Raw genomic sequence first — 21,734 nt, 5'->3', positions numbered from 1 at the left:
AAAGGATAGGACACTGTACTTTTGTAGTGCCTGCATAGCTGGCCCGCATATTTGTTGACAGTCTGCATGGAACAGAAAGCCGCAAGTAACACAGAGCGCACCACTGTCATCTTCTATCGGCTTCCCACAACGCTTATCAGATCCTCCTTTGCACGTTTTAATCTCTTCACCATTAGCATATTCAACTGTCTCAGGTTCGCTGCTAGGCGACTGTATGGATCCAACGATCTTTTTCTTGTTTTTCTTCGATTTTCTAGCAATGATCCATTGCTTACTGTCCATGTCATATCCTCCAATGGAGTCATCCGAGTCGTCGTCAGATAGATTGATTGTGCTTATAGCACAACCTGTTTTGACATTTGCTGCCATTTCAAAAAGTAGAGCAAGAGGCGCAGAAGTGCCTCGACTTGCTGAGTGCACGAGTGTGCAGATTAAAAATCAAGAGCAAGCTGCCCACCTCGACAAATACGAAAATATGTTCTTAAGTAAGAAAAATGCAATTTTTGAAGAGTTAGAGCAGGCACAGCTTTCACTTTTGTGCTAAAACAAAACAATATAAATAATCTACGTTAAATTAACAACATTTACATACACATTTTAACACTAAACTAGAATCCCTTCCGCATGAAACACGGTAAATAGCGGAGCATCTTTAAACACGTCTATCCCCTTGAAAAATCCTTGACCAAAAAAGGATTAAAAAAAGGATTAAAGGGACCCTCCCACCTTCAAAAAAGTTAATGAATTGGCATGAAAGTGATGTCGCTCGGTTCAGAAAGAGCAAAAATGAATATCTACCAAATTTCATCGAAAAATATTCACCGGTTTTCAAGATATTAGACTTTTACTTTTGTTTACTTTTTGGGATCTCCGCTGTTCCTAGCGACTTTATTTGAAAGTGCGGCATTTGTTGCGCGCAAAGCAGCATATACCACCGCGTGCTGCCAAACGTTTTAGTAAAAGATTTAAAAATCGTTAGATCTCCGCTGACGTCACAAATTCTAAGGGGGCATACCAATGCACTAGCCCCTTAGAATCCGAAAACTGCAAGTTTGAAATTCCATATCTCCCAATTAAAGCATTTTTCGATGTTGTGAATGCCTAAACCGGTATTTTCAGGCCATGGCCACCAATTTGGCTATCTCAACTCAAAACTAATGTTAAGGTGGGAGGGTCCCTTTAAGCTTACGGGTTATATTTCCGGGGCCTCGGGGTGAGTTCCGGTCTCCGGAACTTGCGCGTTAATCTGGACAACCCAGACGACGAGCCCTGACTCTGAGGGCTGTTCACGGGCCCTGTGTGCGGTCGGACCGCACACAGCCTCCAAGCTCCGCCCACTGCGTCCCTCCGTCAGCCTTCCGTCACGTCACCGCACACTGCGACCGCTGTGGCCGGTCCGCCACAGGAAACCGTCCACCGTACGCAGCCGTGACGTCAGAACCGCCTACCCATCCCCTACCCCCACGCCTGCTGGACCCACCTCACACACCGCACGCACCAGTGTGCGGTGCCCGTGAACAGCCCTCTGACCCCCTCCCCTGGACCTAAATGGTCAACACATGCCAACTGTCAACACACTTTTCAACAATGCGTTACTCCACCCCTGCACCGCCTATTGCAGCGCTGGATTCGCGAGTGTAAGGCCGAGTCGAGGTCTAGGCCTCGGTAAAATCGACTTCCACCGCACATACTATACCTACACGGTCCGAGGGCAGAAACTAAAAAGTAAGAGTAACACTAAGAAACTCTCAACCACCGGCAAGTTCGACTTAAAAAAGGTTTATTGCCATCGCATACATCTTTACCAAACCTAAGCGGTTCAAAACAAAACGACATAACACTTATAACGAGACGTGGCACTAGAAATATAAGAGTGGAGTGCACACACCCGATCTCATCACTCTCAACCCTGGACACGAGTCACGCGCCGGCACCACCCGCTGAGTCACACTCCGGACTCCCGCGGTGGTGAGCTCCACTCCGAGAGGGACTCCTCCGGCACGGATGGCAGCAGTGGAGGCGGGCGGTGCACCCGTCGTCTCGCCACCGGGCCGCGCTGCGCCAGACTGGCCGCCAGCTCCTCGGGACCCATGGAGCGGCGCCGCCGCTGCCTCTGGCGATCCTTTGAGCCGCCGTCCGAGTCCCGGCTCGCCGCCGCACCGCCTGACCACGAGCGTCTCTTGGCGACATCCACCTGACGCTCCCGGGACGAGTCAGCTTCATCAGGCGCAGAGCATCGCTGACCGATCACGGGGCTTGCGTCAGACTCGGTCAGAGATTCGCTGACATCCAGGCACTGAGCAGCGGTTGGCACGTCTTCGCTGGATTTACTGGTGGACTCTGAGGCAGCGGTAAGTACATCATCGCTGCCATCACCGGCGACTGTTGCCTTCTGCGTGGGAGCCTGTTCGTCACTGTCAGCCTCAGCACTTAGTCCAGACTTCACAGCAGCTGGAACCTCACTGCTGATCTCACTGGTGACTGCAGAGCGTCGTCTTGTCTTCATAGCAGCAGGAATATCGGAGAGTCGCCTAGTCTTGGCAGCTGTAGCAACATCGCTTCTGACCATACCAATAACATCGGAGCGTCTCCTGGTCTTCACAGGAGCCGGAACATCGCTGCTGATTTCGCTCGGGACTGCAGAGCGTCTCCTATTCTTTTCGGGAGCCGGACCATCATTGCCAAGTTCGCTAGGAGCTGCAGAGCGTCTCCTAGTCTTTTCAGGAGCCGGACCATCGCTGCTGATTTCACTAGGAACTGCAGAGCGCCGTCTAGTCTTCGCAGCACCTGGAGCATCGCTGCCGAGTTCGCTAAGAACTGCAGAGCGTCTCCTAGTCTTGTCGGGAGCCGGACCATCGCTGCCCAATCCGCTCGGAACAGCTGAACGTCTCCTAGTCTTTTCAGGAACTATAGCATTGCTGCCCAGTTCGCTCGAAACTGCAGAGGGCCTCCTAGTCTTTGCAAGAACCGGACCATCGCTGCTGATTTCGCTCGGAACTGCAGAGCGCCGTCTGGTCTTCGCAGGAGCCGGAGCATCGCTGACGAGTTCGCTAGGAACTATAGAGCGCCGCCCCTTCTCGGTAGGAGTTGGAACCTTTCTGGGTATTGCAGAGCGTCGTCTGTTCTCCACAGCGGCAGAGGCATCCGCGATATCTGCTGAAACGACAGCGACTGCAGAGCGTCGTCTGGTCTTTGCGGCGGATGGAACATCACTACTGACTTTACCCACAACTGCAGAACGCCGCCTGCTCTTCACGTCGGCAGGTACATCACTGTCAACTTCAGTGGTGTCTAGGAATAGCCGCCTTCTCTTCAGCGTGGCAGCGACCCCACTACCACCTTCACCGGAGGCGAGCGAACGTCTGGTCGTCACAGTTGCCGGGAAGTCATCACTACTTCCGCTGTCGACTGTAGAGCGTCGCCTAGTTTTCGCAGGATCTGGGACGCTACTGCTGCTTACATTGGTATCTGCCATGAGTCGCCTAGGTTTCGCCGCAATTGGAACATCACTTCCACCTTCGCTGGGGATAGCAGAGCGCCGCCTGCTTCTCGCAGCAGCCGGGGCCTCAACGCTACTCTCCGTGCTGACCAGGGAGAATCGCTTTGTCTTCACAGCAGATGATGAGACATCCTTGTCACGTTCGCTGGACACTGCGGATCGTCGTCTGGTGCTGGAGGTAGCTGGAACCTCGCAGCGGCTTGAAGTGGTGGCTAGGGAGAGACGAGTTGTCTTGACAACAGACGCTGCAACATCCTTGACACGTTCACTGGAAATTGCAGATCGACGCCTTGTGCTTGCGGCTGCTTGAACCTCTCTGCCGCTTGAAGTGGTGGCTAAAGAAAGTCGTGTTGTCTTGACAACAGATGCTGGGACTTCCTTGCAGTGTTCACTGGAAATTGCAGATCGTCGCCTAGTGCTGACGGTAGCTGGAAACTCGCAGTCGCTTGAAGTGGTGGCTAAAGAAAGCCTTGCTGTTTTGACAACAGATGCTGAGACATCCTTGCCACGTTCACTGAATATTGCAGATTGTCGCCTGGTGCTTGCGGCTGCTGGAGCCTCGCTGGTGGTTACGGTGGCGATCACAGAGCGTCGTCTAGCTTTCACAGCCACTGGGAGCTCGTTGCTTTCCGATACTACGATAGAGCTTCGCCGCCTACTATTTCTGGCACGTGGAACTTCACTGTGAGTTTCATTGACGGCCAGAGAAAGTCGCCTTGTTTTCACAGCTGGGGGTTCGTTGATGCTCTCATTGACGACTGTAAACCGTCGTCTCGTCTTCACAGCCACTGGAGCAGCCTTGCTACCTTCCTCAACAACTCCTGAGCGTGCTATGTCCCCAGCACGGCTCTCCTCGGAGCCACGACTCGCAGACGACCGCTCCAAGTCACCAGCGCTCGACCCGTCTCCGTCACCCTGTGATCCGGTCCCACCGGAACGTCCCAGCACAGTGGCACTGATGGGAGCCACGAACCCCGACAGACGCCGACTACGTCGCGGTGGAGCCTTCCCCGTACCCACAACAGGGTCACTGGTGTCACCAACCCGTATAGATACCCGCGAGCTGTCGCCGGTCGCCGGAACATCGCACTTCACCGCGGTTCCGCTAACTGGAATACTGCACTTTTGGCTCGGCTGCACAGTGCCCGCCACGGCCAGTTCACGCGAATGCGACTGTACCACTGGACGCAAAATGTCTGTCTCTTTATTAGGAACTTCGCCACGGCCGGCGTAAAACGCACTCGATGCTCTCCGTCGGGAAGGCCGTGCCGTGTCTCCAGCAGGCGGCTCACGGCTCTCACTGTTCCGGCGAGTGGTGCTACGCGCTGTAACAGAGCCGCAGCTAGCGGTAGACGCCCGCCTGACGCGTTTGTCGGCTGGTGGATGTGGCCCGTCACGTTGTGCAGCTGAGACGTTCCCGTCACTGGGCGCGTTACGGAGCGTGTCACCGCTCACAGCAGTGTCTACATCACAGAGCACGTCAGAGCTCTTGTCGATGTTACTCTCACTGGCTGCGGCACGGTCCACAGTAATGTTCCCATCGCCGCTGGGCGCATCACGGTTTGGAGCGATGGCCCCGTCACTGGACGATACACAGTGTACTGTAACGACCCTGTCAGTGGGCGCGACACGTTCTTGAGCGGAGCCCGCGTCGCAAGGAGTGTCGTACAAGGAGCCCCTGACAAGGAGCGTGTCAGGGGCTACGTCGGAGACCAAACGACTCCCATCCGAGGCCGGAGTGCTATGATGAGCGTTCTGCACGGCGGTGATGGCCGGGTCCGCCTGACTCAGCTCAGTGCTTTGATGGACGGCAGAGATGTCCACCGCAGCAGCGGTGGCATAACCGATGTTCCCAGTGCAGCTAGCAGTGGCAGAGGCGATGTTCACGGCAGAACCGTCTCCTGCGCCGTCGGTGATCGGCTGGTGAGCCGCCAGCGATATTTCGAGCTCACACGGTGATCCCACCATGGCCACATCCAGCAGCTCCTCCGCTGGAATCGGCGACTCGACTCTGGGACTCAGTCCGCCGGGCGGCCCCAGCGCCACCACGGCCGGCGGAGGCGCGGCACCACTCCTCCGCCGGGCCCGGCCGCGACGCTCCGCCACCAGCGTCACTCGCGCGCGGGGCCGCTCTCGCAGCGGCGGGCTGGCGTCAGCGGCCGGCGGTGCGGCGGCCGCCCGCGGCTCCTCCTCCGGGGAGACGTACAGTCGCAGACGGCGCGACGGGACGACGGCGGCGGCCGGCAGCGAGGCGCGGTTCACCACGGCTACCGGAGGCGAGTCCGTGTCTCTGTCCGGCTCCAGTGGGGACCATCCGAGGTCCGGGCCGTCACCACCGAGCCGGTCACCGGCGCCGCCGCTCCGAGCTGCCGGGGAGACGGGAATGCCCCAGTCAGCTACACCAACAACTCAGACCACAACACCACACTTACAAGTTACAACTTACAACACCACAGCTTACAACAAACGGTGGGACATAATATCAACTTCGCTTATTAATTGACAGACCGTAGAACAGACGCTACCTACCTAAGCCTAACCGAAATCATATCACTACCATATTGCGTTTGAGTTTTGTGAGTATGGTCGCCGAAAATATCATCACGCGGGTGTAGGCGGTTGGTAAGAGGCTTGTTCGGGAGTCTGCTCGTTAACGAAATCCTAAATGCTCTAGCTTATGGGCGCGACACGTTCTTGAGCGGAGCCCGCGTCGCAAGGAGTGTCGTACAAGGAGCCCAGTGACCCACACACTGAAAGTGGGCCACCTTAATGTTCGTTCACTGACGGCTCACATGGATGACGTTGGCCACCTGATTCAGAACGAGCGGCTGGATGTAATCTGCCTCAGCGAAACTTTTCTGACCGAGTCCGTCGACAGTTCCATGCTGGTGCTTCCCGGATACGCCATCTGCCGGAAAGACAGACCGACTGGAAGGTCCGGCGGCGGGGTGGCCGTGCTCTACCGTCACTCTCTGAGCGTGGAGCGGCTCAGGGTGCCGGCCCCGCGGTCGGCGCTGGAGGCTCTCTGGCTGCAGGTCACCGGCCGAGCCAGCATCATCATCGGCGCCGTCTACCGTCCGCCATCCTGCCCAGCAGCAGCGTCGCTTGAAGACCTGCACCGGCAGCTGACTGCCATCCTGGCCCGCGGCCGGCCGATCTACATGCTTGGCGACACAAACTTCGACGTTCTGCAGCCCAGCAAGCCCGGCGTCACGCCCTACCTGCAGCTGCTGCGTGACTTGGCGTTAACTCAGCTTGTGACCGAGCCGACGCGCCCTGGAGAGAGTCCATCCCTACTGGATCACCTGGTAGTGAATCGGCCTGACTGCGCGTCTGATGTGGCCGTCATCCCGTGCAACATCTCGGATCACGACCTGATCACGGCCAGGGTCTCCGACTTCAGGGAGCCCACTGTGCCGGAGACTATAACGGTTCGGAGTGCGAGACGAGTGAACAAGGATGCACTCTGTTTAGAACTTCTGCTGGCCGATTGGTCCCGCCTGTATGAAGCCGACTCCATCAGTCACATGTGGAACGGTTTCCTTGACACGTGGCGCCCCATATTGGATCGACACATGCCGCTACGGACGGTCAGGATTCGGCAGCGGTGCTATCCATGGCTTGAAGATGAGGCCGTCCGGGAGGCCATGGCTGCACGGGACCTGGCTCGCTTCGACCGCGATCGTACCCCGTGTGATGAGACCCAGAGAGAGTTCCGAACTCGGCGCAATGCAGTGAAGGTGGCGCTGAACAGAGCCAGCGCCACCTACTTTGCCACATCATTCCGCAACCCTCGCGGGCTAACGTGGAAACACATCAGGCGCTACCTGGTATCGTCAAAGAAGGCTCAGCCGAGGACGACGAGCTCTGCACAGGTGGATTCCGAGTGGGCCGGCAGGCTGAACCGGTTCTTCGCGTCGGTCGGTCCGGATGTGGCGGAGACGCTGGCCGAACGGGACTCAGGCGATCCGCTCCCGCCCCGACCGCCGCGTGTTTGCAGCGGGGCATTCTCGCCCCACCCTGCTACACTCCCCGAACTCGCCGTGGCGCTGCAGCGCATGAGTTCTAGCCGCGCCTGTGGATCCGACGGCATAACCATAGAGATGTTGAGAATGACTTTTCCAGTTGTCGGTCCTCACCTCTTAAAACTTGTGAACACGTCTATTAGTCATTACGACCTACCTCGTGCCTGGAAAGTTGCCACAGTCGTGCCGTTGCACAAGAAGGGAGCTAAAGACGATCCCAATAACTATCGCCCGATCAGTGTGCTCCCAGTCGTGTCAAAGTTGTGCGAGCGCGTTGTATGCACGCAACTCATGTCATATCTGATTGAGCACCATCTGCTTTGTCCGCAACAGTACGGGTTCCGGCCGGGTTTGTCCACGGAGGCGGCCCTGCTCGACGCTGTCACTTACACTGTCAACAACATCGACAGGGGCCTGGTGACGTCACTTGTCACTGCCGACACGTCCAAGGCTTTTGACAGCGTCGAGCACGGCCGTCTTCTGGACAAGCTCGGCTGGTACGGGATCGACAGCCGGTGGTTTGCAGCCTGGCTGAGCGATCGATCTCAGACTGTGACTGGTGCTCCTGACTTTTTGAACGTCACCCACGGTGTAGTCCAGGGATCAATTTTAGGACCGATTTTATTTATTATATTTACTTCCGATTTACCACAACACGTGCCTCACTGTAAACTTGTTTCGTACGCTGATGACTGCCAGTTTCTTGACGCTGGAACCTTTTCTGAGACCGAAACGCTAAAAAGTCGTGTAGAAAGCACCCTCGCAACAGTCCTGGCCTGGTTCACTCAAAATCGTCTCAAAATCAACCCAAGTAAGACTGAGATGCTTATTTTAAAATCTCGACGTCAGACTGTGAACACCAACTTCTCTGTTTGCTTTGGCGATGATGAAATTTTGCCCTCTGACAGCGTCAAAATTTTGGGCGTCACCTTAGACCAGCACTTGGCCTGGAACGAGCACGTTTCCAATGTCGTCCAGCGCTGTAACATGATCTTGATAGGAATCGCTAGACTGCGGCACAAACTACCAAAATGTACACGGCAACTTCTCGTACAAGCGCTTGTGTTTCCTCATATTCGGTATTGTTTGACTGTGTGGGGCAGCTGTTCGGCTTCACTTAAAGCACGAGTTCAAAAAGCTATCAATTTTGGCGTTCGCATCGTTTCGGGACTGTCACGGCGAGACCACGTGACACCGGCGCTTAGAGAGCTGGGATGGCCCACAGTCGATGAGATGGTGCATGAGCGGGACATCGCTGCCATATGTCGCCTTCTTAACCCTGCATGTGGGGCTGAGGCACTGACTGGGCAGCTGATCCACCGAAGCGATGTCTCGGGCCGCCAAACCCGAGCGGTGGCCAACGGCCTGCTCCAGCTACCGAGAGTGAGGACCGAGTTTGCGCGGCGCAGCTTTACGTATCGCGCGATTTCCACATGGAACAATAGGTGATTTATGGTCGTGTGTTGTGTAGTGTATATACTTTTATTTGTGTTTTTAGTGTTATAGCATTTTGTTTTTATCTCCTTTTATGCATGTTTACAATGGTGTGTTCAAGGTCGTTTACCGGTTGTCATGTATTTTACCTTTTATCTTGTGTGATTGACGTGCATGCCACAAAATCCATGCCAGTGGAGGCATCTAATAAACTATCTATCTATGAAACAAATTTATGCATGTGCAACCGATTATTGAGAAACTGGGGTAATAAGTAAAGCCTTGTGCCGACAGAGAGTTGAGCAGTGTTACCTGCGGTCACCGCCAACGTCGGTGGCGGCCGGACGGGCTGCTGGGCGGGGGAGTCATCCAGCAGCTGCACGGCGTCATCGCCCGGTGACGCCTGCGCCGGCTGGCGGTACTCGAGCCAGGCGAACCGGCGCACCAGCCGACACAGGGCGGCCGGCAGCGCCAGCGACCAGCGCGGCAGGCTGCGGCGGGGGAGCACAGGGTCAGTGCGGCAGGACGCTGACACAGTGAGGCACAAGGCATTTATTAGGGCGAGGAATATTGACAACGCCAGATACACGGAAAAGCAAAGATATTACTGCTGCATTGAACGGAGATACCCATTCAGCCATAGATTTATTAGATATTAGCCATAGATATTAGGCCATCACGCTGGAAGAAATTGACGATTGTAGGTATAGTAATCAACGTATCTCCCAAAATAAACATAAAACTCATCTGAATGCCACAGACAGAACTAGAAAGTCGTTGAAGAGGCACTCGAAGAACAGAAAGAAAGTCGTCGCAAAGAATTAGAGATGTAGGTTGCGCATAATGCAAGCATGACGATAGCGGGAATCGCGTTAAAACCACTCGATTTCAGTTTTCATATATCATTGCGACCCTACTGGCCCATCCCGAGGCCCAGACACTAATGGAAGGGGTAAGCCTTGACTTGACTGAGGATAGTGCGCTCCCGGTGCTATTGTTTATTGTTTATTGAACACTTACTCATCCATACAACATGGCTATTCTTGAGTTCGTGTCATAGTAGGTGAAAAAGTAAATACAAGGGGATGGTGACGCAATCAAGCACACATAAAAAAATACATAGCCCACAGAAAGTTGCTTCCCAATGCTACTCAACCGGCTCACCTGCGCGTGACCACGGCCGTGGCCTGGAACTGCAGCGAGTCGGGTACTGAGGCGGCCGACACGAGGCGCACACACGTGTTGGCCGCCGTGGTACAGAAGGCCGGGTACAGGCGGACGCCGGAGCCGGGCCCGCACGGCAGGTTGGTGAACGCCACACCTGAGGGCGTGAGGCGCACAGTGTCAGAGATCGTTACATCGCGGAGACACAGCGCTAGTTAACTGCACATTATCGGTAAAATTTTTCATTTGACTAAGTTATCCTCATGGCACTGTATAACAGATAGGACTTTAATTCTTATATATGAAGAACAAAACATAAGGTAATAAAAATAAAACGAACCAATAAAACTTCAAACAACAAACGACTCTCGTTACAACCACAATGTGTTCATCCAGAATATCCCTACTACCAATGCTTCGACTTCCTTTGATTTGTTTCCACACCATGTGCCACCGACCCTCCCTAACCAAGCGACCATCTTAGTGCCAACAGCAGAGGCTCGGTCTCCCACCCTGATCTCGGAGGAAGCAAGCACTCACCGAGCGAGCGCCGGTTGAGGAAGAACTCAAGCTGCCCGGAGCGCAGGTTGGCATACACGCCCACTATGGAGCCTTTGCCGAACTCTGGTCCGTACGACCAGCCGGTGCCGCCGTGCTGCGCTTTACCTGAGGAACACGCGGTCCCACTCCCAGGTCAGGGAGCTAAGAACGGTTTAGGGTTATGAGATCTCACGAGCAAGGGTCACGGGAAATACGTCACACGTCACGACAACGTGTTGGAGCCTGGAGGTCACGCAACATGCGACAGGGGTGCCGAGTGTCTGGCGAATGGATAACGCAGCCACGGTCATGGGAAAGGGTCACTGCTGTGACTCATGTATCACACAGACGATGGATCACTATATAGCATGATCCACCGAGCATCAGTTACTGTCACGACTTATTCCTAAGGACGAGGCTCCACCAAGAGAGTGAATCAGGGCCGGGGTACTTACCGTGGTACGAGAGTCCCCAGGAGTGGTTGTCGGCTCCGAGCAGGCTGACGAAGCGCTGCTCGCCCGCCGCCGGATCCAACTGGTCCGTACACACACCGACCATCTGCAGGGGGAAAGAGGGGAGAGAAGTGAGTGAGTGAGTGAGTGAGTGAGTGAGTGAGTGAGTAGATAATGGGTACTGGGTAGCGGAGTTTGTTTGCATCGCCTTCAGTATGCCTTGAAAATATTGTTTGGATGAGCCATCGAAACTAACTATTAACACGAAAACAAGACTGTAACAAAAAATACGGTTTTGTTACAATCAAGGTCACAGTATAGTGGTAATGAAAAACACATCACCATACACCAAACATCATTATCAGTAGAAGGTAAAGCACACCCACGACGCCCAATAAGCGAATTGATTTCCAGCCATGCGGCCTGCTCACCGTGTCAGTGCCGTAGAGGTCGGTCAGCAGTTTGATCTCACCGTGTCAGTGCCGTAGAGGTCGGTCAGCAGTGTGGCTCTCACCGTATCTGTACCGTAGAGGTCGGTCAGCAGTTTGACCTCGAAGTAGTGGTGACCGCCGGCCTCCAGTGGTGTGTCTCCCACCAGTAGCGCCGTGCCCGTTGACAGCGTCTCGTGGCACGCCACGTGCGTGGGACGGAAGGTGGCCGATCGCGTCGACCGGCCGCGGTCCCAGTGCCACGCCAGCGGGTCTGAGAGATAGACGGATACCGGTCAGCAGTGTGGGGTAGCGGGCGGCAGAATTCACGGGGATCAATAACTAGACCCTGATCATAGCCTTTACTGTCAGAGTTCATTGAAAATAAAAATAAAGAAAACACCTCGCTAAAACTAGTAGCTTTTTGTAAATATGGCTTAATGTTTCAATTATGGACAAATTAACACCGCCGGAGCCCATCCTAAGCAGCGGTTGCTGCGAAGGTCCTCTCCCTATCGTCGGATCGGGCCATGCCGGGTAACGGGGGAATTTAGATGCCAAGAACGAAGGAGCCCAAAGGACGTGGCCTATCCACTTCAACTGATTTCAACTGGTTGCAGCTGATCTAAAAAAGTGCAGACGATCTCCGTCTGAAGTTTTCATATATCCATCAACAGAACGGCTCGAACTCGGGCTCGCACAACCAGGAATCCGATGTTTTACCATCAAAGCTACGTAGCAGACGGTTTCACATGAGCAACGACATAATTCAGCCATCATGAGGATTTTGCGTTAATTCGTGAAAAGCTTACCATCCTCAGTTTCGCCGCAGTCGCAGTGGATCTTGTTGCTTCGGTTGGCAGCCTTACAGTAGTGCTTGTGCAGGCAGAAACTGTAGCTGGGCTCCAGCTTCCGTTTGAACACTGCTGCCCTCTTAAAGTGAAGCATTGCCTGAAATAACGGATGTCGGTTACACAAACGTTCGCTGAGTTGAAAGCCGGCCGAAACTACAAATTGTTGGGTTTATCTCCAAAAGGTACGCAAGGCATATTATTATCGCATATTCTCGCAGAGATTATGCGAACCCCTCCCCCCTCCGGCCCTTCCCACACACATACAAACACAACACATACGTCGTTCCTTCTCACTGACTCACCTCCGAAAAGCCACCCGAGTGTTCGAGACTATTGCTTCTGTTCAGACTTGCTTGATCCTCCGCCATTCTGTAACAGGGAACGAGAAATATGCTATCAGAATCAGCTAATTACAAGCTTGGAATGAAATACAATTCAACAATGAACTACAACCCTCTGTCGACGATCGACCAGAAAAGCCGCTATCCAATTCAGCAGGTTTACCCTGACACCGTAAGCGTACATGTGAATCAGACGATTGTGTGGCATGGAATCAAAGGCCTTTGCAAAATCCAGGTATATGTCAATCGCTTCGTCGTTTTCGAGAGCAGAGCTCCATTCCTCAAAGGCTTCCATCAGCTGAGTGGCGCAGGATGGTGAGTGAGTGAAAATGAGGTTTTAAGGCGTCCCTGTCCATTGGACATTCGGCCGCCTGTAAAGAATCTGTTTGCTAGAAAAATATCGAATTGCTAGAATTTTGATATTGCAAGTGCTCATTTACTTTAATTAAGTGTGTGAGTTCTAAAATTTTGACCTTTAAAGTGCTCGGTAACGCGTTGTGGCTTTCTTGGGAGGTGAGTGGGATCCTGGGACTTACTTTACCTACTGTTAGAATAAGTTTTACGTTATAGTTACTTTAAAGGGTTGTTAAGATACCACTTTGTCCTCCATCAAGACAATAAATTCGATTTGGGATTAATTTTGCCATGGTGCCGGCACATGGCCTACTCTTCACGAACTACACCATGGGTTCTTTATCGTGCGGGTTAGGAGGCAATCCCCACACCCCCTCTCACGCCGGGTGTCGCGTTCACCCTACAATGCCGGGTGGTGCATAGGCCTAAATAATTATTGTCTGAAGGACAAGACTGCATGGCCATTTAACAACTTTGAAGAGGTGAAGACCAGTTGGCCTCTCTTAATTTTGAATCTCTCCTGTCTGCGCGTGACTGGCACCAAGCTTGGACCAGCGCACGGCTGAGTGGTGTGGTGAATGTTGGCCGGCGTAACTGGCACCAAGCTTGGACTAGCGCCCGGCTGAATGGTGTAGTGAATATCAGCCGGCGTATGGCGCAGGATCTCTTGGGGAGGAACCCGTGCTGAGTGCTGTTGAGCAGCCCACTTGTGCTCATGTGCTGTAGAAGGGCATCGCAAACGATTGACCCAAGAACTTTGACATTGTTGATTTTGCAGTGGTAAAAGTATGCGACGTGACCTAGCATTCGTTACAGCTTCAATGGGAAGTGCACCATTGCAAAAAAGACAGTCGCTCAGCCGGTGTAGTGTGGATCCTCATGGTTCCACTGCAGTTCTGGTTTATGGTAGTAGTGCTGATTTATAAAGTACAGTGTACCTACCAATCATGTGGTGCCCTGCTTGCTTATCTATAGCAGGTCATAGCAACTCCACTCATGACAAGAATACATCCAAATATGCGATTCGCTCGGATACAAATCTTGAAATGGGTTGATATTATTTTCATGGAATGTGAACCAGGAAAGACTAACTTGCCAGACTGGGAAAAAATACACGTTATGCCGAATATGTCCGGCGTAGTGGCGGGATTGCGCCGAAAATTTCAGCGCACGTCCGGCGTAACTTTGCATGCGCCGAACTCAGCGCATGGCGGCAACAGAATTTTTCGGCACAGGGCGGCCGCATAATTTTTTGGTGAATGACGGTCACCGAATTTAGTCACTCGGCACGCTGGTCAATCTAGCAGCAGATGCGCCCTGCGGGCGGGTCTGGAGAGGGTTCGGGACAAGACGTCTCCGCCTCGGTCGTCGACTGCTTGAGCCTCGAACTGGCGAGCCGCCCAGAGTCTACTCAACGGAGGAGCGGCCGCCCCGGCCCAGGTGAGGCCTCCACACTCGGGACGGATGTGGGTATGAAAGACCTATTGAACATCGCAGAGCATAGGCGTCGCCAGAGATTTTCGGTGGGGGGGGGGCAAAACCAAGTTTTGTGTTAAATCTTGCCTTTCCCCAGTCGGTACTCACTTGTTTTACATATCATTCGACGCGCAATGGTGCGAAGAATCCGATGGTGGCAAAGTTTTCCTTCTGGCTATGACATATAGCTTTTTTACAGAAAAATTCGAAATTTTGAAATTTCTGGACAAAATGACCGGTAAAATTACAGTGGCTGACATTATGCGACGCACTGCAGAGGGCCCCTCTGCAGACGCTCGTCGCTCATGATCATCACCCAGAAAAAGGTGAAAAGCACTCCATTTAATCGGATCACCATGCTAAAACCTCCAATCACGCATGCATGCAGATTGCAGAGGTTTTACGTGAAATGCATAGGGCTTATCCGAGCCGCCGATTGTGGGCCTGGACCGACGGGTCGGCGACCGGCGGAGTGGCGAATGGCGGTGCCGGGGTCCTAATCGAGCACCCAGACGGAACGACGGAAGCTCTGCGAGAGGCGGCGGAAAAAATATGCTCTAGCTACCGGGCTGAGATGGTGGCGCTGAAGACGGCAGTGCGACATCTCCTGGAGCACCCACCCCTCGAACAGGATATAATCATATGCTCCGACTCACAGGCGTCACTTGCGACGCTGAGAGGAGGACCAGCGGCCCAGACGTCCCCTCTAGGTGCCGCCATCTGGGAGCACATGGCGGCACTGGTGGCTGACGGGGACCGAAGGGTCCACCTCCAATGGGTGCCGTCCCACTGTGAGCTGGAGGGAAATGAGCGGGTGGACGCTATCGCCAAGGAAGCCGCCGCCCTCCCACAGCAGGGAGTCCCGGTTGACGTCCGCACAGTGTACCGTGCGGCGTCCCGGATGGCCAGAAAGGAGGCGATCAGCGACTGGCCAGACGGCTGGTATAGGCGGCTGATGGACGGCCACCTACCCGCACCGCTGCCCAGCACTACTCCACGAGAGGTGGCGGTTGATGTGCACCAACTGCGCGCTGGTCACTGGTCGGGATCTGCGCAGTACCTGCATCGGATCGGCAGGAACCCCGGCCGGGACTGCGCGCAGTGCAACTCGCTGACGTGCCGGGCGGCCGGCTGCCGCTGCTGTGGCGAAGAGGAGGCAGACACGCCGGAACACATTCTGCTCCGCTGCCCAGCACTGATGCGACTACGCCTACGACATCTAGGCAACATACACCCGAGTGAGGAGGAGGTCCGAGGCAGCGGTGTGGTGGCGGCCCTGGGGGCCGCCGCCAGCCGCCAGGTACCTCCAGAGCCGAGAGGCTACGTAGCGACCGCTGCGTGGGGAACAAACAACAACAACAACAACAACAACAGCCACCGATTGTAGCTAAGTTGGGCATTCGGCGGAGAGTGAATGTCGGAAGTGTGAATCGGAAGTAATTCATCTTTGCTCCAGTGAGAGGAAGTGTTTTGTTCACTCGAGTGTGAACAAAAAGTTTCTCGTTTTTTTTCGTGTGAAGGGGAGCGCTGCAAACGCGAACAAAAAATGTATAACGGAACCAAAAGTTGCGCACGGCATAGCGGCAAGGGATCCCTTAAGGCTGAAACAGACTCTTTCCGCGTTCAGGAAATCGCATTCGAGAGCCTATTCAAATACATTATACAGGGTGGGGCAGAAAGATTTACCTGTTTGTTTTTAGCCCATAACTCAAAAAGTTTTGGACAGATTTTAGTAAGCTTTTGCATGCGGCTTCCCAACTGACACGTGTATAATTGTTCTGATCGGTTTTAATTCCGTCGTGGTTGTTTATGAGCTACGGCGAAGATTACAAAAAGAGCCCAAATTGCGGCGCCGATGCAGGCTGGCCACAGCGTCCGAAGCGTTCCAAAACAGCTCGGTGTTGCCATGAAAACTGTTAACAATCTAATGAAATGCCTTAAAGGGACAGGTACAGTGTCGACGAAGCCCATCCCAGGCAGAACAAGACATGTCCGCACCAAAAAGCTGGTTGATATCGTACAGAAGATGCCTCTCGAAATCCTTGGCGAAACATGCGCAACTGGCAAAGGACCTCGATTTTTCGCCCAAAACGATCAGAAGAATCATAAACGACGTTTTGAGCCTTGAGTCGTACACGATGCAACGTCGACACCTAATTTCGGCGGCATCCAAGGAGAGGCGGCTTCACAGGGCCCAAAAGATATTGGAGGAAATCAGAAGCGCCGGTAGCAAGGTCTTCCTCTGATCTGATAAAAAATATTTCCACGGTTCAGCCCCAGATGAACTCTCAAGGCGACATAATCTGGGCAGATGGTGCATGCAGCATTAATCCTGCTATCCAGGCCAGTTTTGGTCGCCACAACCCTGCTGGTGTCATGATTTGAGCTGCCGTCGCATCCGACGGCTCAAAAGGACGCTTGATCTTCATCGAGGCGGGTGTGAAAGTCAGTTCACACGTTTATGTCCATCTGCTAGAGGAACATGCTCTGCCTTGGATCCTCAGTCGTTCCGAGACGGATACGTCGTCGTCCAGGACGTTGCGTCGTCTCATACGGCCAACTTCACTCAACAGTGGTGCAAGACCCACATGCCTGGATTCTGGGACAAGGACATGTGGCCACCATCAAGTCCAGACCTGAACCCGATGGACTTCACCACCTGGGCCATCCTGGAGAGCGAGATGTGCGCAACACCACACAGCAGCATCGCCGCTCTGAAACTGGCCATCGAGACGGTATGGTCGAATTTCGACGAGGACACCGTGCGGCGCTCGCGCCTCTCCGCAGGGGGAGGTTTCGGGGCAGGGGTGAAGACCAAAGGTGGCCATATTGGTTCATAGTGCCGTTGCTGAGATGTGTACATGCTACTGAATACGTGTATCAAGAATCATTTGAATATCTTAGTTCTGGACCGAAATATTTTCAAAAATCAAGAGGTAAATCTTTCTGCCCCACCCTGTAATTCTTCTCGCATCAATCGCTTGCGGGAAGTGCGTGCGATTGATGCGAGCGTGCTTCCATGTATTTGAATAGGCTCTCGCATGCGATTTCCTGACTGCGAAAAGAGTCTGTTTCAGGCTTTAGAGATAGGCTTGGGGCTTCCAGGCCATTTCAGGCCACTCAGGCTCAGTGTGGACTCTCAGAAGCCTGCTTAGGATCCCGGAGATCGGCGTGGGTTACCCCAAATATTTACGTGTATGTGGTGCTTTAGGGCTTTCCGAGCCCAAGGTGGGGCCCTCAGCACCCAGTGTGGGCGGCGGGCGCTAGGAGACTAGGCCCAGGTTGAGCCTGGAGCCCTCGGATAACAGTGTGAAGTGTGAACTGTGAACCCTCGGGGTCCGGGACCCTACGTAGGGACATAAGAAACGTGTTTCGCGGCCCTCAGAGGGACACGTGAGCTGTGACCCCTCAGATGCCGGCTTGGGGTTAGCAAAGTCTGTCGCCTCAAAAGTTTGGCTGAACTATCAGAGGCCAGTTAAGGTTCTCAGAAATTTTCGAAAGCATCCTCAAAGATTCGTGTGGCCCTTCAGAGGTCTACGTATATATAATGTCCTCAAAGATTCCTGTATGGGCCCTCAGAGAACATGGACACCAGTGGGACTCTCAGAGGCCAGTTTGGGCTCTCTGAAAGCTTCTTAGAGCTCAGTGGAGCTCCTCAGGAGCCTGTGGGAAAAGCAAGCTCATGAGCCATGCGGCACTTGAACGGTACTTGAGCCTGTCGCAGACATTTGACGAGAGTTTAGAAAGGTCCTGAAGATTTCGTGTCACGCTTTGAACGAAAATTATGTGCCAGAACTCCAAAACTTAGGAAAATCAAGTAAAAAATGTAATACAGAACTAACTAGGAACAAGGAATGAATCACAGCATTGACATTTCCGGGTCTGGAGTCGGAGTCTTGAAGATTTTGGCAATTGCGACTCCGACTCTGGTTTGAACTTCACGCTCCAACCGAGTCTGACCTCACAGGCATTCTCAGAAATGTACCCCCATTTTTCCCGACTCCAAAATCTCATCGGATCTGTATCGATCTCAGGGGGTGCCCGGTCCGAGGTTGGGGGGGGGGGGGGGCAAGCTGCCCCGCTTGCCCCCCGTGGCGACGCTAATGTCGCAGAGCGTCATGAAATAATGCTGCAGTCAGGTTCCTGCTTACTGTGGTATCGAGGGGAATGAGAGCGCGGACGACCTGGCGAAACAAGCAGCCGCACTGCCCTCTGACGCCCGCACGCTGACCCGGATGGTTTATTGTGTGGCCTCGCATCAATGGCGCGACAACTGGTCCGAGTCACTATTCAAGCCACGCCTCGGGAGCACGCCGCCGCTCCCTATCCCCGGAGGGGTCCGAGGACGCCGTTTCGGTGCACCAGGTGAGGGCAGGCTACTGGCACCGCTCGCTCCAGTACCTGCAACGGATCGGCCGTCTCCCCCCTGAGGCGTGTCGGCAGTGCCCAGACAAGCGGTGCCCGCTGCCCTGCGCCGTGTGCTGAGAAAAGGCTGATGTGCTGGGGCACATGCTACTCCGCTGCCCAGCCCTTGCTGGCACCCGCCAGCCTCATACTCACCGCTCCTGCTCCACCGATTTTTGTGGGCCTGGAATTTCCAGCAAGGGCCTTGCTTCACAGCATGACTCTACAGTACACTAAGCGTATTGTAGTATTGGGTTTCCGCAAAAATAAAACTTATTCAGACGCTCAAACAAGGGGAGTGTCCAAGGCCCTGGGACTCTCTATCTGGTTGGTTGACGCTCCATCTGGTTGAGCCTTGGTCGGTGGGTAGATGTGCACATGTGCTTTACATAAAAGTGGCTTAATTTTAACGCAAAAAAGCACCCAATTTTTGGCGCAAATTATGCAGGAATTTTAGCGCAGAATTGCTTGCGCCGAATTTCGGGGCATGAGGGTCTCATGGGTGTCTAGCGTAGTGTAGGTATGGATTTTTTTTTCCAGTCTGGCTAGCTTGCTACATAAAAATATTAAATGAAAGTCAATTAAGTTAAATTGGCATCAGCGCGAAAGCTATTTGAGAGTGACTGAGACCTATATATAGGCCTCAAAATTCCGTGCACACCTAAGGTAAGCCAGCTTGGGTAAGGTACCTATTCAGCTTCACTCCCTAGCATGCAGTACTCACTTCCATCACACTTCAACTTGAACGCTCCTAAAGCCTCCCTTTTACACGAGAACCATCCTCTGAGGGCTCTGAGGATTAGTTCCCAAAATAACTAAAAATTCAAAAAATGTGCAAGCAGAGCGCGCATGCATGGCGCATGCAGGCTGGCACGGTCCGCCGACATCAAAACAACGGTGCGTCAGCTGATTATTGGTCCTCCGATTCAGGAGAAATTATTAACGCGGGAACGCCGGCGCTAAATAAAGGCGGTAGGATTCACGGCTTCGCATGATCGTGTGCAATATTTTTTTATAGTATCAAGCGAGGGGTATTGCTGGAGTTTTGCAAATAAATATTTTGTTCTCAGTTTGGCTATGCGATCGTGAACACTTTATTATCATAGATACGATATGAAACAGGATAAACAGGCCAACCCAAGGCTTATGTAGGCCAACCTTAGACTTCGCATAGCCATGGACATTGCGTAGGAAGGTTTAGGTTCTCGCCGATCGTACCAAGATACCACGGGCAAGATATCAGACTTTTGGGAGTTTTGTGTCGCTGAAATGTATTTTAAGTGCTAAGAAGGAAAATAATTCAATTTAATGATGTCATGGACAATGGACATTTAGCCATTCCAAGCATATAATTTGCCTGGCTTCGACAACCAGATAGCCAGGTTTATTTCAAGAGCTTCTAAAGAGGTAGTGGATTTAATATCGTTTCTATTACATTTATTTGATAATCCTACATATCAGTAAACCTGCCACGCTATCATTCTCGGCGAGCGAAGCGATTACCGGCACACCGTACCAATGCCAATGCAGCGTCGAGCGTCCGATGGTTTACGATAGGAATTATAACAATAGTTTTAAACTAGCGCTTTTTAGAACCATGGTCCGAAATGGTAATTCAAAGAACCTCTTCCCCTTTCAACTCACCTGAAAAAGCTGCTTTCGTGTACCACCCAGCACCCGTTTCGTAGATATATCAAAATCATAACCGGAGGCGAAGATTATCTTTATGATCTACCACGATTCGTGGGGCTGACTAGTACCGACGGGGATCCCACAAACACGACGGTCACATTCATTAAGCATGATGTACGGCGTAAAGCACCACAACTCGGCCCCAAAAGCGCAACCTTCTGAGATATCTTATATTTAGTTTCAATGCTGGTACTGGTGCAGTTTCAATGCTGGTACTCTGCTCATTTCTGTTCAATGAAGTTATTTCTCGCTTAAATGCGCCTCACATTAATCGTGTGCTGTGCTCCACAATCATTGCGCCGCGCGCTCTTCCTTCTTATCGGCCCCCTTGAGATCGTATCCATCAATATCTATTTGCTTCTAAGTTCTAATGACTTGTAGAGAAACAATTTTAGAGCGTTTAACAAAATAATTGCATAACGAGCGATGGGAAAAGCCCAATCGTCAACTCATAAAAAACTTTGGGACACAAACAACTGGAAACTGTTGGTAGTTGGTACTTTCGCGCATAGGCGGCGGAACGGGGAGGGCACCGGGGCACCGTGCCCCCCTTTGATTTTGGCATTTTAACAATGGGCTCTATGGGCGTTACATGGAAAGAATGGGACCAAAAGTCGGCAGTGCCCCCCCCCCCCTTCCCCAGTTGAGCTGGGCGCAGGTACTAAATAGCATCAAAGGAAATCCTATATTCATCTCGCCGCATTTAAGCGCACCAATCGAAAGACGACAGCGTGACCGCGCTGACAGGCAATCAACCTGGCCACATAAAACTAGCTAGTGCAAGGAAGATGTCTATATAAACCACTGGACCATGCAAAACGTTCAGTAAATAAAATACGAGTAAAGATGACGCGTTTGAGGGCAGACTGGCCAAACAGTGACGTTACACGCGGATCTCAACACTGCACAACACATTCATCAAAAAAGATCTCGTGGATCCCTATATACGTCATAACTAGCCCTAGTACGGGGGTATATAGCCATGGACGTAAATGGCCGACTTAAGGCACAGGATCCCAATTGTCATATTCCCCATTACGTGGTCCCCAGAAGTCGCCAGGCCGAGAGCTA

At 52.9% G+C, this 21,734-nt stretch overlaps 1 protein-coding gene across 1 annotated transcript; it reads right to left on the bottom strand.

The window, feature by feature from the left end:
- Positions 1–1,763: 1,763 nt before the first annotated feature.
- LOC122379033 (nascent polypeptide-associated complex subunit alpha, muscle-specific form-like) lies at positions 1,764–19,807 on the bottom strand. The gene is made up of 9 exons (XM_043360892.1): positions 19,696–19,807; positions 12,699–12,765; positions 12,355–12,493; positions 11,629–11,816; positions 11,118–11,220; positions 10,663–10,788; positions 10,123–10,279; positions 9,271–9,449; positions 1,764–5,865 (listed from the first exon to the last, which is right to left on the bottom strand). The coding sequence occupies exons 2-9, from the start codon at positions 12,762–12,764 to the stop codon at positions 1,946–1,948; spliced, it is 4,878 nt and encodes a 1,625-aa protein (XP_043216827.1). The 5' UTR covers position 12,765; positions 19,696–19,807; the 3' UTR covers positions 1,764–1,945.
- Between the last annotated feature and the right edge of the window lie 1,927 nt (positions 19,808–21,734).

Source organism: Amphibalanus amphitrite, unplaced genomic scaffold, assembly GCF_019059575.1.
Source record: "Amphibalanus amphitrite isolate SeventyFive unplaced genomic scaffold, NRLGWU_Aamphi_draft 000007F_arrow, whole genome shotgun sequence".
NCBI lineage: Eukaryota > Metazoa > Arthropoda > Thecostraca > Balanomorpha > Balanidae > Amphibalanus > Amphibalanus amphitrite.
The sequence above is the reverse complement of the archived record's forward strand: the minus strand, read 5'-3'. Positions and strand labels throughout refer to the sequence as shown.

Coding starts and splice junctions, on each gene's coding strand:
- LOC122379033 (XM_043360892.1), bottom strand. CDS start 12,764: ATGGCGGAGGATCAAGCAAGTCTGAACAGAAGCAATAGTCTCGAACAC. Junction 11,221..11,628: donor ACCTCTACGGTACAGATACG/GTGAGAGCCACA, acceptor TTCCCCCTGCAG/ATGGTCGGTGTGTGTACGGA. Junction 10,280..10,662: donor CCTCAACCGGCGCTCGCTCG/GTGAGTGCTTGC, acceptor TCACGCCCTCAG/GTGTGGCGTTCACCAACCTG.